Source organism: Apteryx mantelli, chromosome 4 (assembly GCF_036417845.1).
Source record: "Apteryx mantelli isolate bAptMan1 chromosome 4, bAptMan1.hap1, whole genome shotgun sequence".
Lineage (NCBI taxonomy): Eukaryota > Metazoa > Chordata > Aves > Apterygiformes > Apterygidae > Apteryx > Apteryx mantelli.
This window is the reverse complement of record NC_089981.1, coordinates 52,110,217-52,133,688: the sequence shown is the minus strand read 5'-3', so window position 1 is coordinate 52,133,688 and position 23,472 is coordinate 52,110,217. Positions and strand designations below refer to the sequence as shown.

The 23,472-nt window shown below is 39.5% G+C and overlaps 1 protein-coding gene across 21 annotated transcripts in view; it reads left to right on the top strand.

Annotated features, from left to right (window-relative positions):
- RAD51B (RAD51 paralog B) overlaps positions 1–23,472 on the top strand; it is a 453,279-nt gene that overhangs the window by 300,873 nt on the left and 128,934 nt on the right. Inside the window, exon 11 of one of the 21 annotated variants that reach the window (XM_067296582.1) lies at positions 2,648–2,698. The exons of the other annotated variants lie outside the window; for them this stretch is intronic. Coding sequence (XP_067152683.1) covers positions 2,648–2,664 — 17 coding nt within the window. The 3' untranslated portion in view covers positions 2,665–2,698. Of the gene's footprint in view, positions 1–2,647; positions 2,699–23,472 lie in introns of those variants that run through there. 21 annotated transcript variants of the gene reach the window in all.

Here is a 23,472-nt window from a genome sequence, read left to right as displayed (position 1 = left end):
TTCAGCCAGACTTGAAGAATCAAAGTGTATTACAGACAAATCTATAAAGAGACCTCCTTTTTCAAAATAGCTGCCATCCTTTTGTTCTCCCCCCAGGACTGTGATTACAGGTTGCCTTGAGTATTTACACTCTGTGCACTTGCTGTTCATAGTCCCTTCACATTTGGCTTTGCTCCAGCATAACAGTAGCCATTTTTAGATAGAGCAGTTATGCGTGAGTTCTTCATGAGATTCCTCTAAAAGGAAGCTTTTAATGCTTCAGCTCTGTTAAGCTGAACATCATGAAAAATGAAAGTCAAAGCTGTAGTATTGTAATTATTTTAAAAATCATTAATTTCACCCAGTCTCCTGAAAAAAAGGAGGGCAAGGGTTAAACTAGTAGCAGATGAATGTAGGGTATATTAGGAGGAAATGAAGATGTGTTTATTTAGGGAAATATAGAGGACAGAAAATGAAAGGTGAATTATGACAGAGGAGTGTGTTCAAAGGGGTCTATCCAGTTGAATAAGGTGTAGGGAAATGGAGGGATGGGGATACCTATGGGAATGTTGAAAAAGGGCAAGAAAAGGCATATGGAAAGGGAAAAGAGTAAGTACTTGCACATGCTTATATTCATGGGGATGGGAATTCCCCATGGGAATATTCATGGGAACACAGGAGAGAAGGGGGTACAGGAGCTGATTCAAGCTGCTTTGTAAATGTATAGTAATACACAGCAGATGGAAAGCCAATTGAACTGTCCAGTGTCCTAAGACTATATGGACAGTTCCAGAGTGACATAAAGCAGCCGGAGAATTCAAGCTGGCATTCTCAATTTTCAGATCGTTAGCTGTATTGTGTGATAGCATTCTCTAAGTGTTTAAATCTGGTATTTCAAAAATCAGTACCCAAGGAAATTACTAAAGAAAACTTGTGCTGGGGGGTCTGGGGGTGAGAGCACATAACATTAATTTAGGGTGAAATACATTAAAAACATACTGTACTGAGAAGCAAAAAGGAGTAAGTCTAAGTAGTTCAGAAATTTGAAAGAAGAAACTGGAGCTGTTGAGATGAAGGAGAATTACAGCATTCAGCTCTCCTTATCTTCCTTCTGTGTGACAGGAGGAAAAGAAACAATTGAAAATGTCTCTACAGAATGGTTTGATACCAATAATATGAAAGTGTTTTGACTGTAATCTTATTAGTACTTGTGTATAGCAGGACTGACAGGCTTGTTGGCAGTCGTATACAACTGCAGTCATGAGAAACAGCACTAGAAGGGAGTGATTTTCTTCTGTCATTCTTCACCATGGTGAGAAGACTGTTGTGTTAAAGACTCTGAGCTGTTGTATTATACCAAAAATAATTTCTCCTGTTTGCCTTCTGTTGCAGGCTAGTTAACCTCTTCTGTTTGATACTTGTTGGACTAATCTAGACTAGGTTTTCTGGACAGAAGGAAAATTAATTTTGTATTGCATTTGATATGAGGTTTCATTCCTTCTTTCACTTACCTGAGATACCCAGAACTGGTTGTTGCAGAGGACAAGACACATACACAAACTTTATAGCCTATTCTACCAAGGTACCTCAGCACTGCCCTGTGGCTACTCTCTCTAGGTAAAACATCCCTTTTCAAAGAGTCCATTTGGATGTTTGTTTTCTATGATGAAACCCCATAAAAGAATCAGTCAGCATGGGTATCATGGCATTCTTTTATACTGCCAACTATTGATGAGGAACTAACCTAAGACCACCAATGTATTCCACCTTGGCTAGCAAAGAAACACGAGATGTTAAAAGATCCCAATTGCTATCAATCTGATTTTAAGTTGGACTGGGAATGGGTGCTGCAAACTCTCAGAACAGTCTTTGAGTCATCTGATTTGCCGCTTGTGTAGTCTCATTATTATATTATTTTGTGGAAAATCTTCCCTTTTGTGTTGTTAAGATGGTAATGGTAGCTATTAGACATTACTGCATCTCCTCTTACCAGTGTGTCTGGGGACAGCATCACTAGAGCTTTTAGTTGGGTACTTTTTCCCCCACAACTTTCATTTCTCATCTTTATTTGAATCACAGGCTTGTTCAGCAGGTCAGCTAATGGAGAGCAGATTTTTTACTCATTCTGGTTCTTTTTTCCCTTTTCCCTCTATTTATATAACACACAATTTGTAATCTTTTTAAAACCAAAGAAGAGAGAAGTCTTGAGTTCATCTAGATTAAAATCAGCTGCAGCCTATTAATGGACTCAGCCCAAGACTGAGACTTTGGGAAACAAAAACACTGGACTAAATTAGACTGAACTGGCCTCTGTCTCCTGGTGAGAGGATACATGTAGAGAAAGGAAAGGGTAAAAGGGGGGTAAAGGGAGTGAATCTCCATGTGGTTTTAATTCATTTTGATTCTCTTCCTGAAGCTAATTTACCAACACAAAGGCTCTGTAGTGGGGAGCCAGCTTTTTAGAAGTTTGGCTTTCACTGATAAACAACTCAATTCCTGTTTTGAAGGTCTGAGATAGCTCAGTGTGTGTAATCAATGGAGGTTTAACATGCCTATTTCAGTACAGGGTATTTCAATTACGTATTAAAGTTCTTTCATCATCTATCAGATTGTATCCTGAAGACTCTCAGATAAATTGATCCAACTCCTTCATTCATTCTCTCCCCAGAAACAGACAGTGAATAGTCTCATTGAAGAATCGGATCAGCAGAGACGTGGTATTTCCAGCTAAAAGTGCTTCCACTGATGTGGCATTAGCAGAAGGCAGTTCTTAGCTTGTTCTGGGCACAGGACACTGTGCCATCATAGTAGAAACATACTGTTTTTTGCTAATGGGAAAATATTAGAATGTTCTATTTATCCCCTTTGTTATTAAATCTTTTTTATTGCATTCTAAGCCTCATTGGAGTGTGTAGTACTCTAGCAACATTCAAAAAATTATGACTTTGCCCTAAAAAAGCCAGAGAGTGAGTGGGGAAGTAAAGCAAGCAGTAAATCATTAGCTGAGAATGATTTGAGTGATTATGTTAGGCACAGACTGTTTTTGGTTCCAGTTTTCATGTACACAGTGATGATAACTCATAATCTGAACAAAGCTACAAGGCAAATGGAGGGATGGAGAGGGAGGAGGGAGTGAACCAGGCCTTGAAAGGGAGGGCTAACTGAGACAATATCTGTGGGTGTATGGTTTTTCAGTGCTTCAATCCCATGTGCAAATATTTGTTACCCTAAATGAGTACATACAGGACATACATCTATCACTGACTGGCTAATGAGCCACAACAATCAGCATTAACTGTTCATTGCTCTTTTAAATGTTTCCTACGAATGACTAATATCAGAGGAAATAGGATTTTAAGACTGAGGTTGGAAGATATCTGCTAATTCTTGCCCAATTTTTTGTAATTCTGGACAGCTGAATTTTGCTATGTCCTATTTTCCATCTTCTTTTATACATTCCAGAGTTATTGAGATGTTCAACATATGTGGGATGTCCCACTTCTACAGTGTCGAAAGGCTATAAATACATACATAGACAATCCAGGTATTGTACAATTATCCAGAAAGCCTTGTATTACCTGATCTGGGTGTAGCATTCCAAAGTGAATTTTGCATTTTCATAGTTTTCCTGGTTTACATGTCAATTCAAGAAAATATTTAAGTACACACCTAATCCCTTATACTTTACTTGACTTAAATTATTGCTTACATTTATAACAGCTCAGTTGGAGGCTGGGTTGAGCAAGACATAGTTTTCTCATGGGATTCTCTTATAGTCCTTCCTCCTCCTGACCACACTGAGCCTCCTCCTCGGCACACCATTTGCTTCCTATGCAACATACTCTTCTGAAAACAGGTTAGAGATGCTGCAAATCTTTTGTGGATTAGACTGTTTCTAAAGGATAAATCAAGTTTTGTCTGATGTACCAGTGCTACGAAAAAGACTATTTGAATATAAGGGTGAAGGACTGGAAGACTTTTTACTTGCTCATACATATATTTATTCTTGCCAAAACTTAGGGCATGATATGGCTGAAATAAAATAACCCAAAGGCTTTCGGATACTGTTAGGCGTCCAACTTTCTTCTAGGCCTTCCTCAAGTAGTGATGTAAGCAAACTGGTCTACTGTCCTTTTCAGTTACTTTGTTTTGTTCTCTTGATTTTATTCTAACAGTCAGTAAGTCTATTATTTGTCTAATGCCCGGACAGATAACTTCCCCTCTCCCCAGTGTATGTTAGATACTGATGACTCCAATAGAGGTAGTTAGACCTTTGTTCAGAAATAGCTGGAAGTAATTAGCCATCTAGTAATTAGCCAAGAAATACGGTGTGGTTAAAAGATGAAGCTGAAATCCTGTTCACCTGCTTAATGCGTTTCAGAGATTTATTTTAAGTCTCAAAATGACCTATCAGTATTTTGAGAGAGTAAACCCATTTTGCATGGCTTCCTTTAAAGAGCTACCAAGTAATAAAGAAACCTGTTCTTATTATTCTTAAAAAAAACCAAAAAAACAAAAAAACCACACAGTTTTACGCTTTTAGTATTTCACATGCTTTGAGTGACAAGAAACTGAATACCAAAGGAATAATTACAGTAGTTTAACATGGTAGAAATTATGTACTTAACATTGGCTTACAGAAAGCCTCACATGTTAGGATCTGCTTCATATGTTGACTTAGATACCTTATTCATCCTCAAAACTTTTTGGCAATTGGTTGGGGTTGATCAGTTTTCTTCTCTCAGAGCAGAACTGCGTTATTCGTTGCACTAATCTCCACATTTGGGGCATCAGTTCCCATGATTGCCTTTCTCTTGCCAGGTCCAGACCCTGCTCAGCCTGCTTTGTGCGGTAATGTCTTCTGTTTTTAGCAATTACTAAACAAAGAGGTATTTAGCTGTTGTCTTATTTAGCTTGAAGGGAAGTGTAGTATTAGATCCTCTAGTTTCAATAGGGTTTAATGCAGCCCATATCAAAAAGCCAAAGCCTTTTTCTTCCATTGTTTCAAACCTGAAGAAAGCAGATATGTTCAAACAAAAAACTCCAGAGAAAAGGAAGGGGTTCAGACAGTCATTTCAAGGCATCAAGGTAGGATGTGGAAGTTATTTTTGAGAAACCTATTTTAGCGTGTTTGCAAATTCAGGCAACTGTTACTGTAATTGCTTGCTCTTGGTTTGTAATGTGAAAGTTGTCTTTGTAACTGAAAAGCTAGAAATATGCTTCTGAAAAAGAGAAATAAGATTTGAGAGGAAAATATCCAGTTACAATGAAAAAAGTTTCATCTTAATGTTCTGCTCTGAGCCAGTCTCATTTGATCCTTCTCTATCATACAAAATGGGGTAGCTGTAAGGTCTTGGTGCTGGAGCTTCCTTAAGGTGTGACACAGCAGATGTTATGTGTTACCTCTGAGTACCTGCACTAGGCTAAGCTGTAGCTACCCTGAGTTCACTGCCATGTGCTATCAAGAGCCCACCCTGCTCTTGCTCATGTAGAGAGGAAAAAGCTCACAATTCTCCAGTTTTCACCTACACAAAGTTTTCTGCAAAGAGGAAGAAAATGGAGAGCGAGAGAGACATCCGGCTTTGTCATTCTTCTCGCAGCCCTTTAGCCAGCCACACAAGAGTATGTGCAGTCACACACACATGCGGCTTAATGCTCTTGTGCACGCACGCATTTACGTGACTGAGAGTAAGTTGCACTCCTCTGGTTTAGTGGCTGTTAGCAGAACAGGAAGCAGGGCCTGTTGGGAGGATTTATTTTAAGAATCTGTTGTACAATTTTGGTTCCTTTCGGCTGCAGCGTTCGTTGTCAGCATATGGCTGTTCTCTGGGGAATATTCTGAATTAGCTGTACAGCAGTCATTGTTGTTTCTCATTTGCCTTGTTGTGCTCTAAAGTTAAATGTGATTTCAAAACACTCTGGTGGTCTCTCAGATCAATCTCCCTGGATGTTGATTTTCAGATCATAACCAACATCAGTTCACCTGGGCTGCTGCCAAACCTATTCCACTTTCTTTAAAACTATTCCTGCTAGTGTAGTAGTGTACCAGTATTTTACCCTGAAACGTATGGTTTTTCAGTGGGCTTCTGAATGCACAATGCTTTGCGGAAACTATGGGCAGAAGCTGCTGTACAAGGTGTACATTTGCTCACATTGCTTTAAATGAGCTTATGAAAAACAGAGTATTACAGAAGGGCATCCTGTAATATGCTCATTTTTTAACAGAAATACCATTAGGATGTTCTTTACAATCATTGCAATACTTTACCTATGATGTTTCTTACGCTTTTTAAGATGAGATGGCTTTATTATTTACAGGGTTCCAAGCAGTGAAGTTGTCCTTAGCCTGAGAGTTTTGCTGTTGGTCTCCCTAGCAGCTCTTGGGGAACAGGCCATGAGTTGTTCTTTATCACTACTACCTAACGGGTATGGAATAATGAGTTCTGAGATATCTGTGTTTGCTCCTAGCCTGTTGGTGGGCATAGGTGTAGAGCCTCAAGCAAAATGGGGGGTGAAGAAAGAAGTTATCAGCTTCAGCTATCAGCAGTTTGCAAGGAAACTAAGATGGCTCACTCGCATTTTCCAGAGGTTGGATGAATCAGTCACTCAAGATCTCATGTTAAGCAGCACTTACCTGTGGGTCTTTTGTATCCAAGGCTTCCAAACAATGTAGGCTTCCTAGCATGGGTCAAATTCACTTAGTCTTTCTGTGTTCTTGCCTGCAGCATTTTCCACAAGAACCTGCTAATATTATCAGGTTGTTTCTCTTCCTTAGTTACTGCTTATGTAAAATCTATCTCATACTGTTCAGAGAGATAGGGCTAGTCAATAAAGGAGAAACTGTAGAACAGTTGGCTCTGTTAGTAAAACTCTGAGAATCCAGTTGTGCTGGTTTTCTGAGTGTACTTAACGTTTTGCTTTGATGCTGTGGATCCTGTACAGTGAAGGGTGAATACAAAAGCAGAATATTGGTTCTAGCCCAAAACTTCAGATGCTTATCATCTGTTATCTGAATTTCACATTCTTGCAAAACTGGGCTTGAGATTTCACAAAAGAAGTTTTCTTTTGAGATTTTTGCTTTGATTTAGGTTGGATCTATCCAGAAAATATCTTCTGGCATGCTACTTGAATTTTTACAGTTTTTTCTCCATCAGAATATAAAGTTCCTGAAGTTCTGAGCCAGCACAAGAAGATGAAATAAGATGGAAGAAGATCATGTAGACAATTTCACCTGTTATCAGAGGTGTAGTGTTCAGATTTTCACCAAGTTTTAAACAAAAGTTTGAGGTGGCTCTGATGTCCTCCAAACTGATTCATCCACTTCTCGCTGTCTCCCAGATGAGTGAATCATACTGTATATTGCCAAGACACACCATCAACATGCACAGAGCAAGGTACACTAGAAAACATACTGTCCTGAGGTCAGACTCTTTCCATGCAAGTGCCAACTAGCAGACACATGGAAACATACTTTCCTGGTTTACTAGGTAGTCTACTTTTAATTTCTTCTACCTAGAGAAGGGTGAGGCTGAGAGGCAAGCTAGTTTGTTAGAAGAATAAGTTTATTTCCTGATATCAAGCACCATAATTGGGAAGATTATTTTCTCCTTCCTCCTAAGTCCTCTGGCTCTTCTGCTTTTCCCTACATATTGCTTGGCAATATCCATTGGAAGAGAAGGTGCTATTTGGGACAGAACCTTATTCCTACCCCCCTCCCCCCCTTTTTTTTTTGCTTTTTTGTACTAGACAAGAAAACTACATCATTAGAGGAATAAAAATCAAGTTTGTATTTCGACATCCGCTTTCCTCCCCAATCTTTTTATCTGTTCATTTGACTGATTTGCAGCCCTTCCTTCCCCCCTTGCTGTTAACTAATGGACTTTGGTATGAAGCCAGCCTTTCAGTGCACACAACCATGCCAACGAGAGTGTGTGCAGCTATTCTGTCTGCTTTGGACAGCTACAGATGCAGCCAGAGCTAGAACAATTCCTGTATTGATCCTGGGCTTGTCAGTTAATCCGCCATAAGGCATGGGAATCCTAACCCCTTCCACATCTGCTTGCATAACTGCAGGGGGAAAACCAATTCTCTGAAGCTCTCACCAGAAAAAAAGAAAGCAAAGAGTAATGGGAGCTTGCTGGGAGTTGGAGCTGTAAGCTGCTGGGCCGGAGGGCTGTGAGATCGCCTACCTGCTCCACCCTTTCCCCCCTCTCCTTTTCATCCTCCTGGAGGTCAGCAGGATCAGGTTTATGTTAGCGAACCATGAAGCTTATCAAATAAATGCTGCAGCAGCAGGTGTTTGGCTGTCTTCACAGGCCAAGTCTAACAAGGCTGATATTGTGTCTGTGGCCAAAGTAATGCAGTAATTACTTTCTGGGTTTGGAACCTCCAAGAGGTCTCTGGGAACCAGTTAGAAAAACAAACGTTACTAAGAGCAGGGATTTTTTAAAAAGAACAGTAGTCCTCTCTGTGCCAGAAGGAGAGGACAAGCCTTTCAAGTGCAGCGTCTAGCACAGTGCCCAGTTTCCCTTTAACTTGCCTCACGTTACGGGGTCGGGGACAGAGGCAATGTGCTTGAGTCTGGTTGTTCACATCTGGAGGGGCAAGCTTATTTTGGCCCAAAGGGGCATGGGGAATGGCAGCTATTTTCTTTAAAGACGTTAATACAGTACCACAAGAAGAAAGAACCTAGGGTTGGGGGTGGTGGTGGTGAGTGTTTGCAATTCCATCTATATATTTCAATTTGACTTACAAATCAGGAGTTACATAGCATAGCTTTCCCACCATATGTTTGTTGCTTTTGAGCATTTCTCTTGTAAGGCATGAGTGCAGAAACTGAGTTTTTGGCAATAATGCAGCCTAGTTTCAACAAAAGAAGAATGTGATTTCAGAAAAGAGCTCTCCTTTGCCATTCCCCTTTATCTTAAGTAATCTGAGGCTAATGCAGGGGAAAGTTAAAACAGATCTGTACAATGATGGTATTTTGAGGCATCAATCTTCATCATTCTTTTTGAAAGATTAAAGGATATTGATCGTTTAGGCCAATTTTTTTTTCCCTAAAGCTGATCATTACTCATGATAATGTCTATTATAATAATGTCATTTAAAACAGGTTTAACAATTTAAAAAATTTCCTGAAACACTGGAAATTTCTTCTGGTGCTTTGTGGTTGTCCAGGAGACCCAATTTTGAAAGTGACAAGAGGAATAAAGCAAAAGTGACTAGACCTTCACAGGATTGCACATTAGATTTGAACTTTTAAATTTTATTTAAAATTGCCTATAAAATTCTTAATACCTCTAAGAAATTCTTTAGACATCCTTTTCTGCATTTGAAGCAAGCTACAAAGCAATGCCTAATCCATGGTAGTCATTGGTGATGAGGAAATCTAGTGTCTGGCAATGATTTCTGATTTCTGCTGTGTATGTTAAGCTCTATCTTTGTATATTACCTTGTATTTTGGAGACTTGGTGCTCAGGTGACAATCCAAAGATACCACCCCATTCGTTTTTCTGCTGCTGTGGGCAGTGCCGTGTTGCCATTGACTGCAGGCAGAAGTTGTTGCAGTTTCCTTTGCAGCATTTCTTGCTAAGCTGTTTTCTTCTTGGTATGTTGTTGTGCTGAATGTAGCATAAATGAGTATGCTATAAAGCCCTGCTATAAATGGCATGGCATGCTAATCTCCAGTATTTAATTTTGTGCTAGGAATACTGGGCACTTAGAGGCAAGTGCCAAGAGGTAGGCCAGACACTAACTAGTTCAGGCTACTCAATGACTTTCCGTAAACACTGCCTGAGTGTGGCAACTAGCAAAGAATTGCTGTGCTAGGACTGTTGGGAGGGAAGAAGGTGTGATTTGTCTCAGCATGATTGCTTTGAAGTCTAAGCTTAGTCTGCTCTTGAAAAATATTGCTTCCATAGCAAATTCCTCATGCTGTAGATGCAATACAGATCAGTCATCCCCTCCCAACCCACCCCCCCAAATTTTCCTCCTGGTTTCTTGCTACAGTTTTTCCTGGTTCCTCAAACAGAGGGTGATGGTATCTCCCAGTGTGGCCAAGACAGTGGTTATAAAGCTCATTAACCGTGAAATTGTCTAACTTGCTGGTGATGGTAACAAAAAGTATAAAGCCCAGTACTTTAATTTGTGACACAGTTGCACAGTAGAAACAATTTTGTTTAACATGATGCTTTCATTTGACTTTTTATTTATATTGCTGAATGATTTATGCATTTTTTAGAGGGACATACAAAATAGTTTAATTTGGATCTTTTTTTTCATCATGTATTTTGCAGACATTCAGGAATGACATTTAAAGTTATCATTTGGAGGAAGTGATACTGCAAAATTTGGCGTAATTGGTTATCTGTACTGAGGTTTCAAGATTCTGGGGGGAGATGAGGGCCTGTATATATTTTCTTTTTTTGGAAAATGCCACTACTAGCTATAATAAATCATGTATATTTATTATTAATACTGGAGAGGAGTGGAATAGCAAGAATTCATTCAGGATTGTATGTGGTAGAGTTGTATGAGAATGTTAAAAAGAGGCTGAGGCACATCATGATTGGTGTTGCCATGGCAGAAATGCATGTGAGAACCTCACACATGACTTATCACTGTTTACCTGAGTGTAACCAGTCATGAACCAGAATAGATATATGCTATTAATATGGCAGCTGTGTTTTTTTTTTTTTTTTTTTACTTTTTTGATTAGAAGAATGTGCCAGCTTGTGTGCGTGTGTGTGTTCTGGCAGTGGAAACCTGTAAGTGCTTACAGTTTCCATATGAAAGCAAGAACATGCCCTCTCTAGGTCCAAAACAATTATGTAAGTACCTTGTAAAGCTCAAGAAATGATGGCAAAAAAGAAAACAAGTGGCAGCAGATTATACCAAGATATTTTATATACTGTGATGTTTTGTGTAGTGGTCTGGAAAGAAGCGGAAGAGACCTTTTGAAGATCACTGATTGGAAACAATCTTTTTTGCTGGTCAAGTTCATTGCTGTCAAGAGGATGATTACTTAAATATTAAAAAGCATCTTTTACTCCCATGGCACAAAACTGATTCAAAGAATTGACCTGATATATCAACTGTTAAATGGCTCGTTAGATTAGATAAGAGAGTTGGAATGTATTTGATGTTAATAAACATCCCTACATACCATATGAAATTTCTTTTTCATCCAAAGTCTAACTAAATGTGTTACCCCAGTATAGGATGTCATCTGTGTGTTCTGTAGAAATTTCTGAAGGTTTAGGGCTTGGCTTAGATATTACTTTTGTTTTTACTACTTTTTTTTCCAGTAGAAAAAAAATGGTATTGGCAATAAAGAAATGAAACCATATTGAAGTTCTCAGGAGTTGGTAACAGGCAACAGAGTTCTCACCTAATAGTCAGAAATCTGGGCTATATCAGGAAAGGTAAAAAGGGACTCTGCTAACCAGTGTGAAGAGAGTTGATTTCATTCCATTCTCTAATGGAGCAGATTATTCATGGCCTTGTAACCTCGAAACTGGCCAGTTACCTGGACCCCTGTAAGGACTCTCCTCTGTCATCAGCTGCCAAAAACAAGGTAATGATATGATCCAGTTTGCAGGATGCTAAAAGCAAGGAATTTGCTTTAGCAAATTTATCACTTAAATTAAATCACCACTTTTCTCCTGGACTAAGAAGTTATATTACTCTATGGCCCAGTTTCATCGACTTTTTTTCTGTAGCCCATTTTTGCTCTAACTGTTTTATGGCCAAAAGAGGAATTCATATATCCAAAATTATTCTTAAGCCCTTATTACACCATGTGCTTTCTGACCCAGCAAGGACTCGGATCTCAGAGCAACATATATGGTAGGAAAGTGATCCCAACCTTTCCATTTATTGTCTGAGCCTGCTGAAAGCTACTATGGAAACGCATCAGAGCAATAGTGATGCTGTTGCTGAAGATGGCCTCAGAGTTTCCAATAGGACTCCTTAAAAAAAATTATACATACTTTTTTAATGCACTGCTATTAAATTGAACGTGAGCGTTGGTATTTTTTTTTAAGATGTCATTTTGCTTTCCATGGCATTTTATGAGCCTGTGATGAGTAACAATAGTCTTTGATCAGTTACTAATGTGATGTATGCACATATTTTGTATTTGTTTTGGAGCCAATCCTAATCTGAATCTGAAGTATGTATAGAGGCTGCCTAAAAAGAGTTTCTCTTCTTTTGGGCAGCATTATGTATACAAGCTTTTAAGCATGATTTGAACACTCAGTGTTGCTTGAACAACTTGTCATACCCATCCTAAATGTTTTTGTGTTCTGAACATGGACAAATTTTTTTCAGTGACCTGCTTTCAATTTGTGATAAAATGGGTCCTTGACAAGTTTATCGTGTACTCATTTCAAATGCTCATATATTCTGAAAAGTGAGTCTGAGGCAATAGTTGAAGTTGCTTAGTAAAACATGCAGATACAAACTCTTCTAGAAGAATTCACTGGGGAGTCTCTCTTTGAAGAACTGTTTGTACAGAATTGCTCCTTGCCATCCCTGAGGCAGCTGGCTACCATTGTGGTGTAAAATCTCTGCAGATGATGAGACAATTTTAGGAGAAATATATCAGCAGAAAATAAGTAGTACTCTGGCCTTTATGTAGGTTTGGCTTTGGGTATGCACACAAAATTGTACAGTGCTTACTGCGTACTGTGTGAGACCCAGTCTGACTTTGAGTTCCTGTATTTAAAAAAAAATCAAACGGAGTTCCAGAAAGTTCTAGCCAGAAGGGTGAAAGAAACTTCCCTGAGGATTTTCTTTGGAGCATGAGCCATCTTGTAAAAGAGGTTCATGCTATGAATGCTAAATAAATAGGAGTTTTGAGATGCATTATATGGTAAACATATGAAGCTTTTAGCATCAGAAGGAAGTCTGATGTATCATGCTGTCTTTTAAAATGTTTCCATGAGACAGGATAGAAAAAAAGCAAATGCAGAAGGCCAAAGGAAAGAAGTGAAATATAGGGGAGAAAAAATTAAAATGAAAGTACCCAAACTGAAAAGCCATCAGGGAGAGAGAACTGTCTGAGAAACTCCAAAGGGTGGGGAATGGAAAACTGGAATTAGGAGGGGACCTTAAAAAGAGAGTCAAGCTTAAAACTTTGTCAGTGCTGCCAAAAAATCTATTTTGCTCAATTTTGGCTAAGCAGGATAAACATTTTTTCTGGCATATATAGGTGGTGGCCAAAATGTGTTTGTTACAAGTAGGTTGAAAAAAGTCTTCCAAAAATGATTTTGCCTAGTCTAGTGAATTGTGCTAAATCATGTTTTTACTTTGAGTCAAAAAAATTTGGCCCTACCTAGACAGGCCAAGCACTAAAGCAGACCAGAGCCAGTTGGATTTAATAGCTGTTTTTAAATTCTGTGGTTTTAGCTGTGTGGATGTGGTTTAACTGCAACATCCCATCAGAGCTCACAGGGCAAGAGCACCTTCAGGTACCATTCTGCAGCTCTGCCAAACATCAGGAAAGGCCTAAAGAAGGGAGATTCAGAACTTAATAATCTTGATGTCTACAGTGTAAAATCACAAGAAAAGCCTGCAACAGACATACCACAAAGAAACCGGAAAGGACACAGTTAGTATGAGTGTGCTTGTTCTACAGCAACATGCTGTGTGTTTGGCTCCATTTTGCACAACTGAATTGGGGCTAGGTCCTGAGATGGATCAGAGAGCTGCTTGGCAAGGTGGCAGAGGGGGAAAAAGGGGGGGGGGGGAAGTGGCTGAATATTGCCTTTGTCTTTGTCTGCTTTCACAACAGTTTGTTAATTGCTTGGACTTGGCCTAAACTGTGTGGCCTGTTAAGTGTTTTCAAGGAACTACTGTACTAGATAAGGATCACCAGAGTACAGAAGCTTTGACTGTGGCCTCATGAGACAGTAGTCAGGTTTCAGGTTTTAGTAATACTTATCTTTACAACTTATGGTCACCAGCAGTTGGCCGACTGAAGGCCCTGTCTCTGCATCAGTTCTGGTGCTCATCTAACCCCACAGTGAGCTGACTAAGGAAGCTAATCCATCAGCAATATATTCACTTTACACTTCTGGGTTAACTTTTAGCCCCTTTAGCTCCCTGAACTGTCTTGTTGATGGGCAAGGCAAGCACTAGTGCAAGGGAAGCAGCAAGACTGTGGATGAAAGGGAGGTGGAGGTGAGCACAAGACCCCATCTTTTTCCAGCCATTCACAGTTAGAGCAGTTTGGCTCCAATGCCAAACCTGATCTTCAGAAACCATGTGGGGCAATGGAGTAAAGCTTGCGGTATCAGGAAAGTATATCTTCAGCTGCAGGTGTTATAGTGGGGCAAAAGGGTGGCAGCATAATTCTAGCAAAAGCTAAATGTTCCCACTTTTTTCTATGAAACAGACAGCTCCAGGGTTTTTTGGAAGCTCTTAAAAGCTCTTAGAAGTCCTCTTTGTGGATTTTATGGAATGTAAATGCTGAACCCAATAGGGCCTAAGAAGTACTTTTTGTTAGATCTCATCATGACTCACTAGGGTAAATAACTTAATAAGGGGGCATCTTATTAAGGGGGAATCAGGGGCATCTACAGGATATCTCTTCTGTATTTGATCATCTGTTTCTACTGAATTTCTGTGACCTCACGTATGTTTGAGAACCCCTATCCTTTATCACACTTGGTTGTAAGCAGTCACTAGTTTAAAAGGTTATGCATTGGGATACAGAATGTGATTGCAAAAGTCCCATCTATGTAAAAAAAAAAAAAAAAAAAAGCTTAAAAAAACTCCCTATAAACAGTGTTAGGAGGAAGATGACACAACTGCATTGTTTGACTTCTAGTGATTGCAAACATGATTTTAACATTTCTTCCTTCAAGCAATGTCTAAATGCCCTACTGCTTCCATTCAAAAGAATGTTGCAGTTCGAACCTGTTTATTTTGGTTGAGTTGGCAAAAGACTGGACTCATAAATGCTGATCTAACTCTTTTTGTGTCAGTTCCAGTGTATGCTGAAGACCTGATAGTAAGGACCTGTTAAACTGACTCTGGCCGTAAGAAATGTGACCTGTATCTCTGGTCCCAAGACCACTTCCGAGTTTCACAGGGCGCCACAGGATGCTGGGAGGTTATTTTTGGATAGCCAGCTAAAGGCATCTTTCGTCTTACCACCATTTTCTCTGGCATGCCTCCATTGATACATAGTTGGAGGAACAGTGGTGAATTGAGCCACTGACAGTCTGAGTACCTAAAGATCCTTATACTGTTATTGTTTGTTCTGAGGAAGCATTTATGTCCCCTATTCGCTATCCAGAGCCCCACAGTGTAAGGCACTGTGTACATGCACAGAATAGAAAGATGGCCCTTGCTCTTGCTGGTTTCAAATATAGTTTAAGGTTCATCCAGCGACTTGATATGTAAAACTGGACACCAAAACTCATGGCCAACAAAATCATGAGCCATTTGAAAACAAACTCAGCTTAGAAAGGTGAAATGAATCACCATGTAAATGTTGTCCTATTGTACACTGGAAACTTTTCTGACTACTGATTGGCTCGTTGATAAATTTTGATAACCAACATCAGGTGACAAAAAGGCTAATCCAACATCCAGTGTTTCCTAAGTGGTCATAAACGGGATCAAACTTCTTGCCAGCTCCTAGAAAGGGAAAATGTATTTTTGAATTGATGTATTGGCAAACAGTAAGGGCAGATGGGGAAAGCCAAGAACAGCATGTTTAGTTGCAGGAAGTGCCCAAAACCATAGAATGAATACCAGTGCTTTGTGCAAAAATGCTGTAAACAATTTGAGAAGTCCATTTTTCTTACAGAATTTTCTAGCCATAAGCCATGCTCAGTAGATGAACAGTGACCAACAGCCTTTGCCAGACCAAAGAGAAAAGGGAAGAAAAGACTTCACACTTAAGTTGTTGTGGGTCTTTTTGGACTTGCAGTAGTTTTGCCAAGTGGTGTTCGCAGTCATACCTACTGTTTTCAGCAGTATCCCTGACCATACCCTGTCAGTAACAGGATCTTTAAGTCTAAGAGAGGAAAGGAAAACTGTTGGTTTTTTTCTTGATTTTTTTTTTTAACAAACTAGCAGAGGATATGCTGAGATAAAATAGAAATAGCAAGGTCAGGTCAGGGCAAGGCCCTGCATTTCATTAGCCAGGCCTGGCTAAAAGTGTTTAAATATGTACAAGAGGCTTCGAATAGATCGAGAGAGGGAGGTTGACATTGTGGAATACAGAAAAATCATTCTTTGATGCTGCCAACTGACCAAATACAAGATGGGACTTAATTAGAGAGATAAAAGGAATTTATTTTAATTATTTTAATTTTGGAGAAGGGGGAGGGATTTCTTTCTTCTATTGAGTGTTCTGTAGCAGTGAGAGAAGCGGGTCTGAACAAAAAGCCTGAGTCTGGCTTAAAAGGATCCAGATAGCCTCGAGGTATATGTTGACCTAGCCTGCAGTTCTTATGAGTGTCACTTGATCAAGATCCAGTAAAAAGAAAAAATTATATTGGCAATGGAATCCAGGCCCTGTTAAATTTTGGAGGCTCTCTGGTTTGAAGCTGGTGACCCTGTGAGCCCATTGCAATGTCTGTTTCATTAGACATATTAGGGGGAGAATTTGAAAAGAATGGAGCTTTGAAGGAAAATAAAGTATTGTGTCAAGTGGTGCTTTGGCTGCCCAGCTTGAGTTTGCTGTTGAGCTTGCTTGACTGAACTGACATTTTATAGCTGCATTGTAACTCTTGTATGACGACTGCATTGTTGCATGGGCACCTAGGCACTGAATAAGCACTGTGTGTTATCCTTTTCCATAGAAAGTACTGACCTATCTGGTAGAAACAAGAATACATTTAAATTTGTCCAGAGCACCACACATAATGTCTTTGCAAAACTCTAAGGGTTATTTCCTTAGACCAGCCCTAGAAATTTGGATTTCATCTCTGTGCCTTTTCTGAAAGGTGATTCCTCCAGCAGCATAGCACTCCTCAGTGTCGTGTTGGAATGTCGATTAAGAATCAGCTAGGGATTTCTGTACACTCATTTTTTTCATGAATCCAACTTAAAAAATTGTGAAAGATTGGATATAGTTATGTTACTGCAATCTCTGTGCCTGGACACTAGTATATTTACAGACTAGAATAAAAGTGTTTCAGTCATACTGGTTCTAGTTACCTAAATATTGTATGTTTTCCTCTGATGCAGTATGTCTTGACTACATAAGAATTGTTTCCTTGGATAGCTTCAATCTTCTTTGCTCCATTACAGTAAATACAGCTTATAAAAATCTTTTGCTCTTCTGAAGCTCATTTGACAGTGGAGATGACACTAATGGTCGGTTCACTGGCAGAGGAATATGGTTTGATTTATATGTTTTCTTGCTAACGAAAGATGTCAGATTGACAGCCCTGGGAACAGAAATACTGAGATAATTGCCCAAACACGCAGCATACTGCAAACTTTGCCAACCTTTCACAGTGATTGTATCTTGATCCTTGAGAGTGAGAGCATATTTACGCTTTCAGAGGGCATTCAATGCTGAATCCAATAGGGCCTAAGAAGTACTTTTTGTTTGATCTCATCATGATTCACTAGGGTAAATAATGACCATGAATTTCTTCTGTATAAAGCCAACCTGATGATAATAGCTTGGAGTCAGAATTAACAAGAGCTAGATTTCAAGCTGTGATAACTTTATCCTGAAAGGTTGCAGATCCCATTTTCAATCCCATGAGCGAACACTTGCCCCCAGTTGTTATATCTAGTCCAGTTGTTCCTCCACTAGTAATGATCAGCTGTGGGCCTAGAAGTTAAGATTGTGCATTCTTAGAGATTTCTAAACCAGCACTAATGTAAATTTACTCTCTGAGGCTTGTTTAGAAGCAGTGTTTCTCAACAGATGGTTGTTGAATCAACATTGCTGTTCCTGTGTGCCCATCACTATGAGTTCTAACTGCTGGCTGACTATGAAAATTCTCGTTCTCTGACCCTTCCCACATCTGCTCTTCTCCTCCTTTGTAAGTTTGTTCTCTCCTTTTTCTCTCGTCCCTTCACTTCTCCTTTGCCCTTCCTATTCTCTCCATCCACTCCTCCATTTTTTCTCCCCTGCTTTTGCCAATTCCAGTCCTTCTGCATGTCCTCATTCCTACTTCTGTCCACTTTCTTACACTACATTTTCTCCTTCATCTGCCTGCAGATTTTTTCCATTTATTCATCTCCCCACTGCTTCCTATCACCTTCTCCTCATTGTCATATGGGATAAGCAGTGGTATTATGGTGATAGAGGTGCTATTAGGAGCATTGTTTTAATCTATCCCTTATCATTCCTCTTGCTTGTCCTTGTAGTTTTTTTGTTACCAATTGCCTTAATGGCAACTTAATTAATTTAACAGATTTTATTCTTTTCTTTCCTTTTCTTTAGGAATCTAGGAAAAGGAGGGGAGGCGATAGAGATGTACTTCTTTGTCCTTTTCTCCTTCCACGAAGCCAAGACAGTTTGACTGTGGCCTTTTCCTTTGCATAAAGAATTCTGAAGGGGTAGAGGGCCCTGCCTTGAAGAACTTGGCTTTTTCTTTCCTTGAGGTTTTCTTCCAGACACTTTTTTTAAGTAAATGGAGAGGAGTGATTTTTCTTACATCGCCAGCATTCTTTTCTTTCCCTCCTCCCCTCAGTGCAGTCACTTCCCTAATTAATTGAATTCCCTACTAGACCTTTTGTGAGTCATTTCAATTACCCATTAGTGAAGCAGCCTGGGATTTCTGCTGTGTTTTCACCCATCCCCCTGGAATTTCTCTTCTCCTCCCTCCCCCCCTTCCCTCTTTAGTCACTCTGGTCTGTGAAAAGCATTAGATGGACTTTAGTGCCGAGTGCCTATATTGTTTGCAGGCCCAGCTGCATACTTCTACACACTGCCTTGTGCGTCACAGCTATTCATCTTGTTTTGTACTTGGCTCTGCTGCAGATGCTGTAAATATGGTAATTTTAGATTCCCTGATTGGAAAGGGTTGCAGGGCGGGTGTGATGGCAAGAACACTGTTTGATTTACACTAGTTCATTCTGGTTTCACAGAGTTTGGGGGTTTTAAGGATACAGCTGAAATTAAAAATGTTTTTATGTGCAGTTTCTTTTTTAGGATTAGGAGGTGGACAAATGTCATGTAGCTCTGTGCAAAAGTGCTGCCCCAGAAACTCTAGGGAGACTGTAAAGACACAAAACATGAGCAGGAGATACCACCTCAGATTATGTATGATGTCTTCACTCACGGATAGCTGCAAAATGTGTATGTATCTGAAAACTGCAAACATGAAAAAGGTCTAAGACATGGATCTGTGATAAGCAAATCTTGAATTTCACAGAAATGCTGTAAGTACTGAAGCACTGTAGACATGACAATCTGTGAATAAAATCTGATGAGCATATTATTTCTAGAAGATTTTGGAAATACTATGTAGGACTATAACATGCATTACATTTCTGAGGAATGGGAGATGACTTTGGACAGTGATAAAGCCGGCCCGCAAAAATTATGAAGGGTGCAGTGACTGCCTGAAATTTGATGTCTGGAGAATCATATTTCTATTCTGAAACTGAATTTGTACAGCACAAAAAGCTTGCATGCTCAAGGTAACTCTCAAGTGATACAGACATGCGAACAGCATCACTGGGAACCAACCAGAAACTTGCCCCACACACCCCAAGTTACAAAAATAATTGACGATGCTCAAGTTATTATGATACTTTCATATTATTATGATACTTGGCCCTGTGAGGTTAGAGTATTTCATGAGAGATCTGACTTTTGATAATCAAACTGTTGTGAGAAGCTTCTTTCTCATAGCTTCCCAGGGGGATTTCCCATTTGTTGAACTGACAGGAAGTGAATTTATAAGGGTTCCCTGGACATCGGTATTGTCGTAGGTATTTTTTTTCTTCTAGCTCTTTATCCAGTCACAGGAGAGAGGAAAGAAATAGTGTGAAAACACTGCTCAATACAGACTCATTAGGACATTTGTAAGAGACCTACTGGAAATTGTTTTACCTTTTAGTCTTGAAATCTTTGACCCCTGGTAAATAGCAGTAGATTTCAGGGGTTCATTAGATGACTCTGGAGTTCTGCTAGTTCACAGAGTTACATTATTCAAGTCTCAAAAGAGATAAATAGAGCTACTGAAAAGTCCCATACATGAGTCCCCTTTTTCTTCATGGGACATGCAGGAGCAGGGCCCATATCTGAAGTACCATGTCATGGCAACACCTTTTTAGCTATCTCTCATCTTGCTGTATTTTCTTGCATACATACCATTGCTAGCGTTGTGTTATAAGCTTTTATAATTTGGCAGGCATTGCACCTTTTTGTCAGTGTGTATAAATAAATCTACAACTTCTGAAAAACATGGTCTATTGTGGGACTGTTTTGGACTTCCAGGGTTCTGGGGTATAAAACTCCTTACAACTTGATAGATTCCCAGTTATGGGTTATTTTGATTACTCTATCTCTTCTGAGAGACCATCAAGAAAAATATTGATTGTGTTGTATTTTCTCAAACAACCAAACAGTGAGAGGGTTTTCTATCTCTAGTTCTGTTTTGATACAAAACACCCAAGATTTGGAATTTCACGTCCTTACAGTGTTAAGAGCAGATGATAAAGATGGTTTTAATTTCTCTTTTCTCAGGACTATCCAAGTGACTGGTTCAAACTCTGTACAAGTAACACATGCTAAAGGTTGATCTAGCATATGCCCATTTGTGGCAGTTCTGTAACAGCACCTTCTCTCTCCTCAACTCTGTATCACTTTTTATGCTCCAGATGAGGTGCACTGTTTGGAAAGGGAGTAAAACTTATTTATGTCGTGAGAATCACAGTGTGCAAAGATAGTTTCCAAGGAGCTTTAGTGTTTAACAAAGTTACAGCTATATAATACTTATGTTATGGAAGCACAGTTGTAAGATGTAAATAGATAACTAAATATCATCTGCCCAATCTTTTTCACTGTGTGCTGGCTAATTACTTGCTGGTTTTGAGGTAGAAAAGGTCTTTTTGATGCAATTTGCCAGAAGAAAGGGAAGGGTACCAGTGTGTCAACCCAGGAAGAGTGTTCAGCCATAAGGTTTGGAATTTCTCTGTGCCGTGTACGAGTGTACAAGTTAGTCCTCAGAGCTGTAGAGCTGAGGACAGGATAGCCCACAGTTAAGTGAGTAAGTAGGGAGAAAGATGAGTGTTCAGGGTAGTGAAGGATGTAAGGGAGATCGAGGAGAAAAGAATTAATAAGTAGGGGGCATCAGGGAAAGAAACGATATAACTGTAACAACAGGGAAGATAAAAGACCTTAGTAGCTGTATTATTTTTGGAAGAAGAGAAGGGATCAGATATGGATAATCGGAGAGATCAGGGAAGAAGAGCTGGTTAATAAAGACAAGTCAAATGCATGGCTCTTTGAGTAATCTGTTGCAGGGTTTGAGATCAAATGAGGTTAGATATATTATCAATTTAAGTGAGCACATGCATATAAAATATATGTCCAAAAATATTTTGCAAAGCCTGGACTCATTATTGTGTAGTGCAGAGAATTCTCAGTTCTTCCTGGCTTAGTGTCTTTCAGGTGCTGCTCAATATTCTGTTTTGTTCCCAAATTCATTTGCTTGAATACTACCACCAACCCCACTGCTGGCTGTTCCTAGCTCTGAGTTGCTCAGAAACAGCTTTCAGGAGTTCAGGCTTCATTTATGTACCACTTGGAAATAGCTTGGATTATAACCTCATGGAGCGAGCCCATTACCTAATTTTGTCCTTCCCCTACCCATTCTTGCATTGTCATTTAATGCATGAGAATGATGTTGATAAGTGTCTTGGCCAGTGTCCTTAAGTGGGTTAGTATTTGAGCCAATTTGATCCAGAATTTGTGAGGTCCCAATCCTGTATCTAATCCTTTTACAGAACAGATGTCTAATCTAGTCCTGTCCATCTGTTGGGTTGCAAATGGTAGATTATATTGCATATATGAAAAGAGTATTATCATGCAGTGCATTTAACAGTGCGTGGAGTTTACAGGGAGAAAATGGAAGAGGCTTCCTTGAGATGATCCCCTTCCTCCCAAATAACTTGTAAACAACTATTTCTGTAAAAACTAAAGTATTAATCTCACTTTTTTTTTTTTTTTATCTAAGCAACTTGATGACAAAGGTATGGCTTAGTCATCCATTTCTTCCTGGGGTTTGAGTTTGATTTTGCAAACAGTCAGTCAGTACGTGGAGTGAGTCAGTTTGCATTCCCCGCTCTGTTCTTTATGTTGTGTGCTTAGAGGGGCTTGTGTGGGCTATCCTGCTTGGCTCCCATGAGATCCCACAGCTGGTAAAGGATGGAGTGTATGACCCCACTCATAGTCTCTTCCTTACCTCCAGCGCCCCCTCCCCCCCACCCCCCCGCCCCAATCATCTGAGAAGGTTAAACTAAAAGCAACATCTAGGATGGCAAAGGTCCAAGTCTGAAATGTGTCCATTGTATGTGTTCAGTTCAAAAACATATCAAGGCGAGTGCAGTCTTTACAAGTAGCACCCCTGGGCCTTCTTTTATTCCAAAGCAGAGATACTTACCCAAGGAAAAGAGGGAAGTGACGGGGTAACAGAGTACACATATTGTGAAAATATGCAGGCAGAGACTGAAGAAAAAATAACATTATGCCACAAGTAGCTGCCTTGTTCCTTAACTTTTTTTTCCTTGAGATTAGAACCAGCCATTTCTTGTGCTCTTTCAAGCGCCTTCTGTGGTTTCCTGACAGCTGGCTGGAGGGGATTGAAATCTGGCTTGAAAAATGGGCCATGGGTCATGTTATTTTCAAGAGAGGAGAAGCAAAAATTCCCATATTAGTCAAAATTCACAGGATTATTTTTTAGGTTTTGGGGTTTTTTTTAGAAAATCAATGGTGAGTATTTTAACACATAACTTTAGTTTAAAGTGATTAATAAAGAACAACTACAGAATCAGCTCGTCACTTTTCTTTCCTCTGATTGATTTATAATGGCAGACAATATTTAGTGTGGAGTTACAATCTGTCTTCTTACTCCAGAGTGTGAGAAGAAAAGTGTTTGGCTTCATACAAGGCTATGCTACATTTTTCTGCAAGTATTTTGTTGTTTTTTAATGATGTGATAACACTTCTCTTGCAAAACCTGTTTCACTAACAGAAAGATGAGCCTGAATAAGAGCCTCCAAGATGATATTCTTGCTTCTGGCTCTGTGGAGCCAGAATTGGCATTACCAATACATTCCCAGCTTTATGTTCAAGCAAACGGTTTCTGTTGGGAGTTATAAACTTTTCTGTTCTTTTGTTCTTTGGAGAACAAATTCTTTTTTCCCCCCCCCCGCTATATATATATATATTTTTAAGAGAATACTTAGTTTATGGAAGTGCTAATTTATTTAACCTGCATTTTAGGGTGTGGGGCCTCCTCTTGGGAACAGGGTTGGCTACCCTGGTAGTAAAAGGGCACA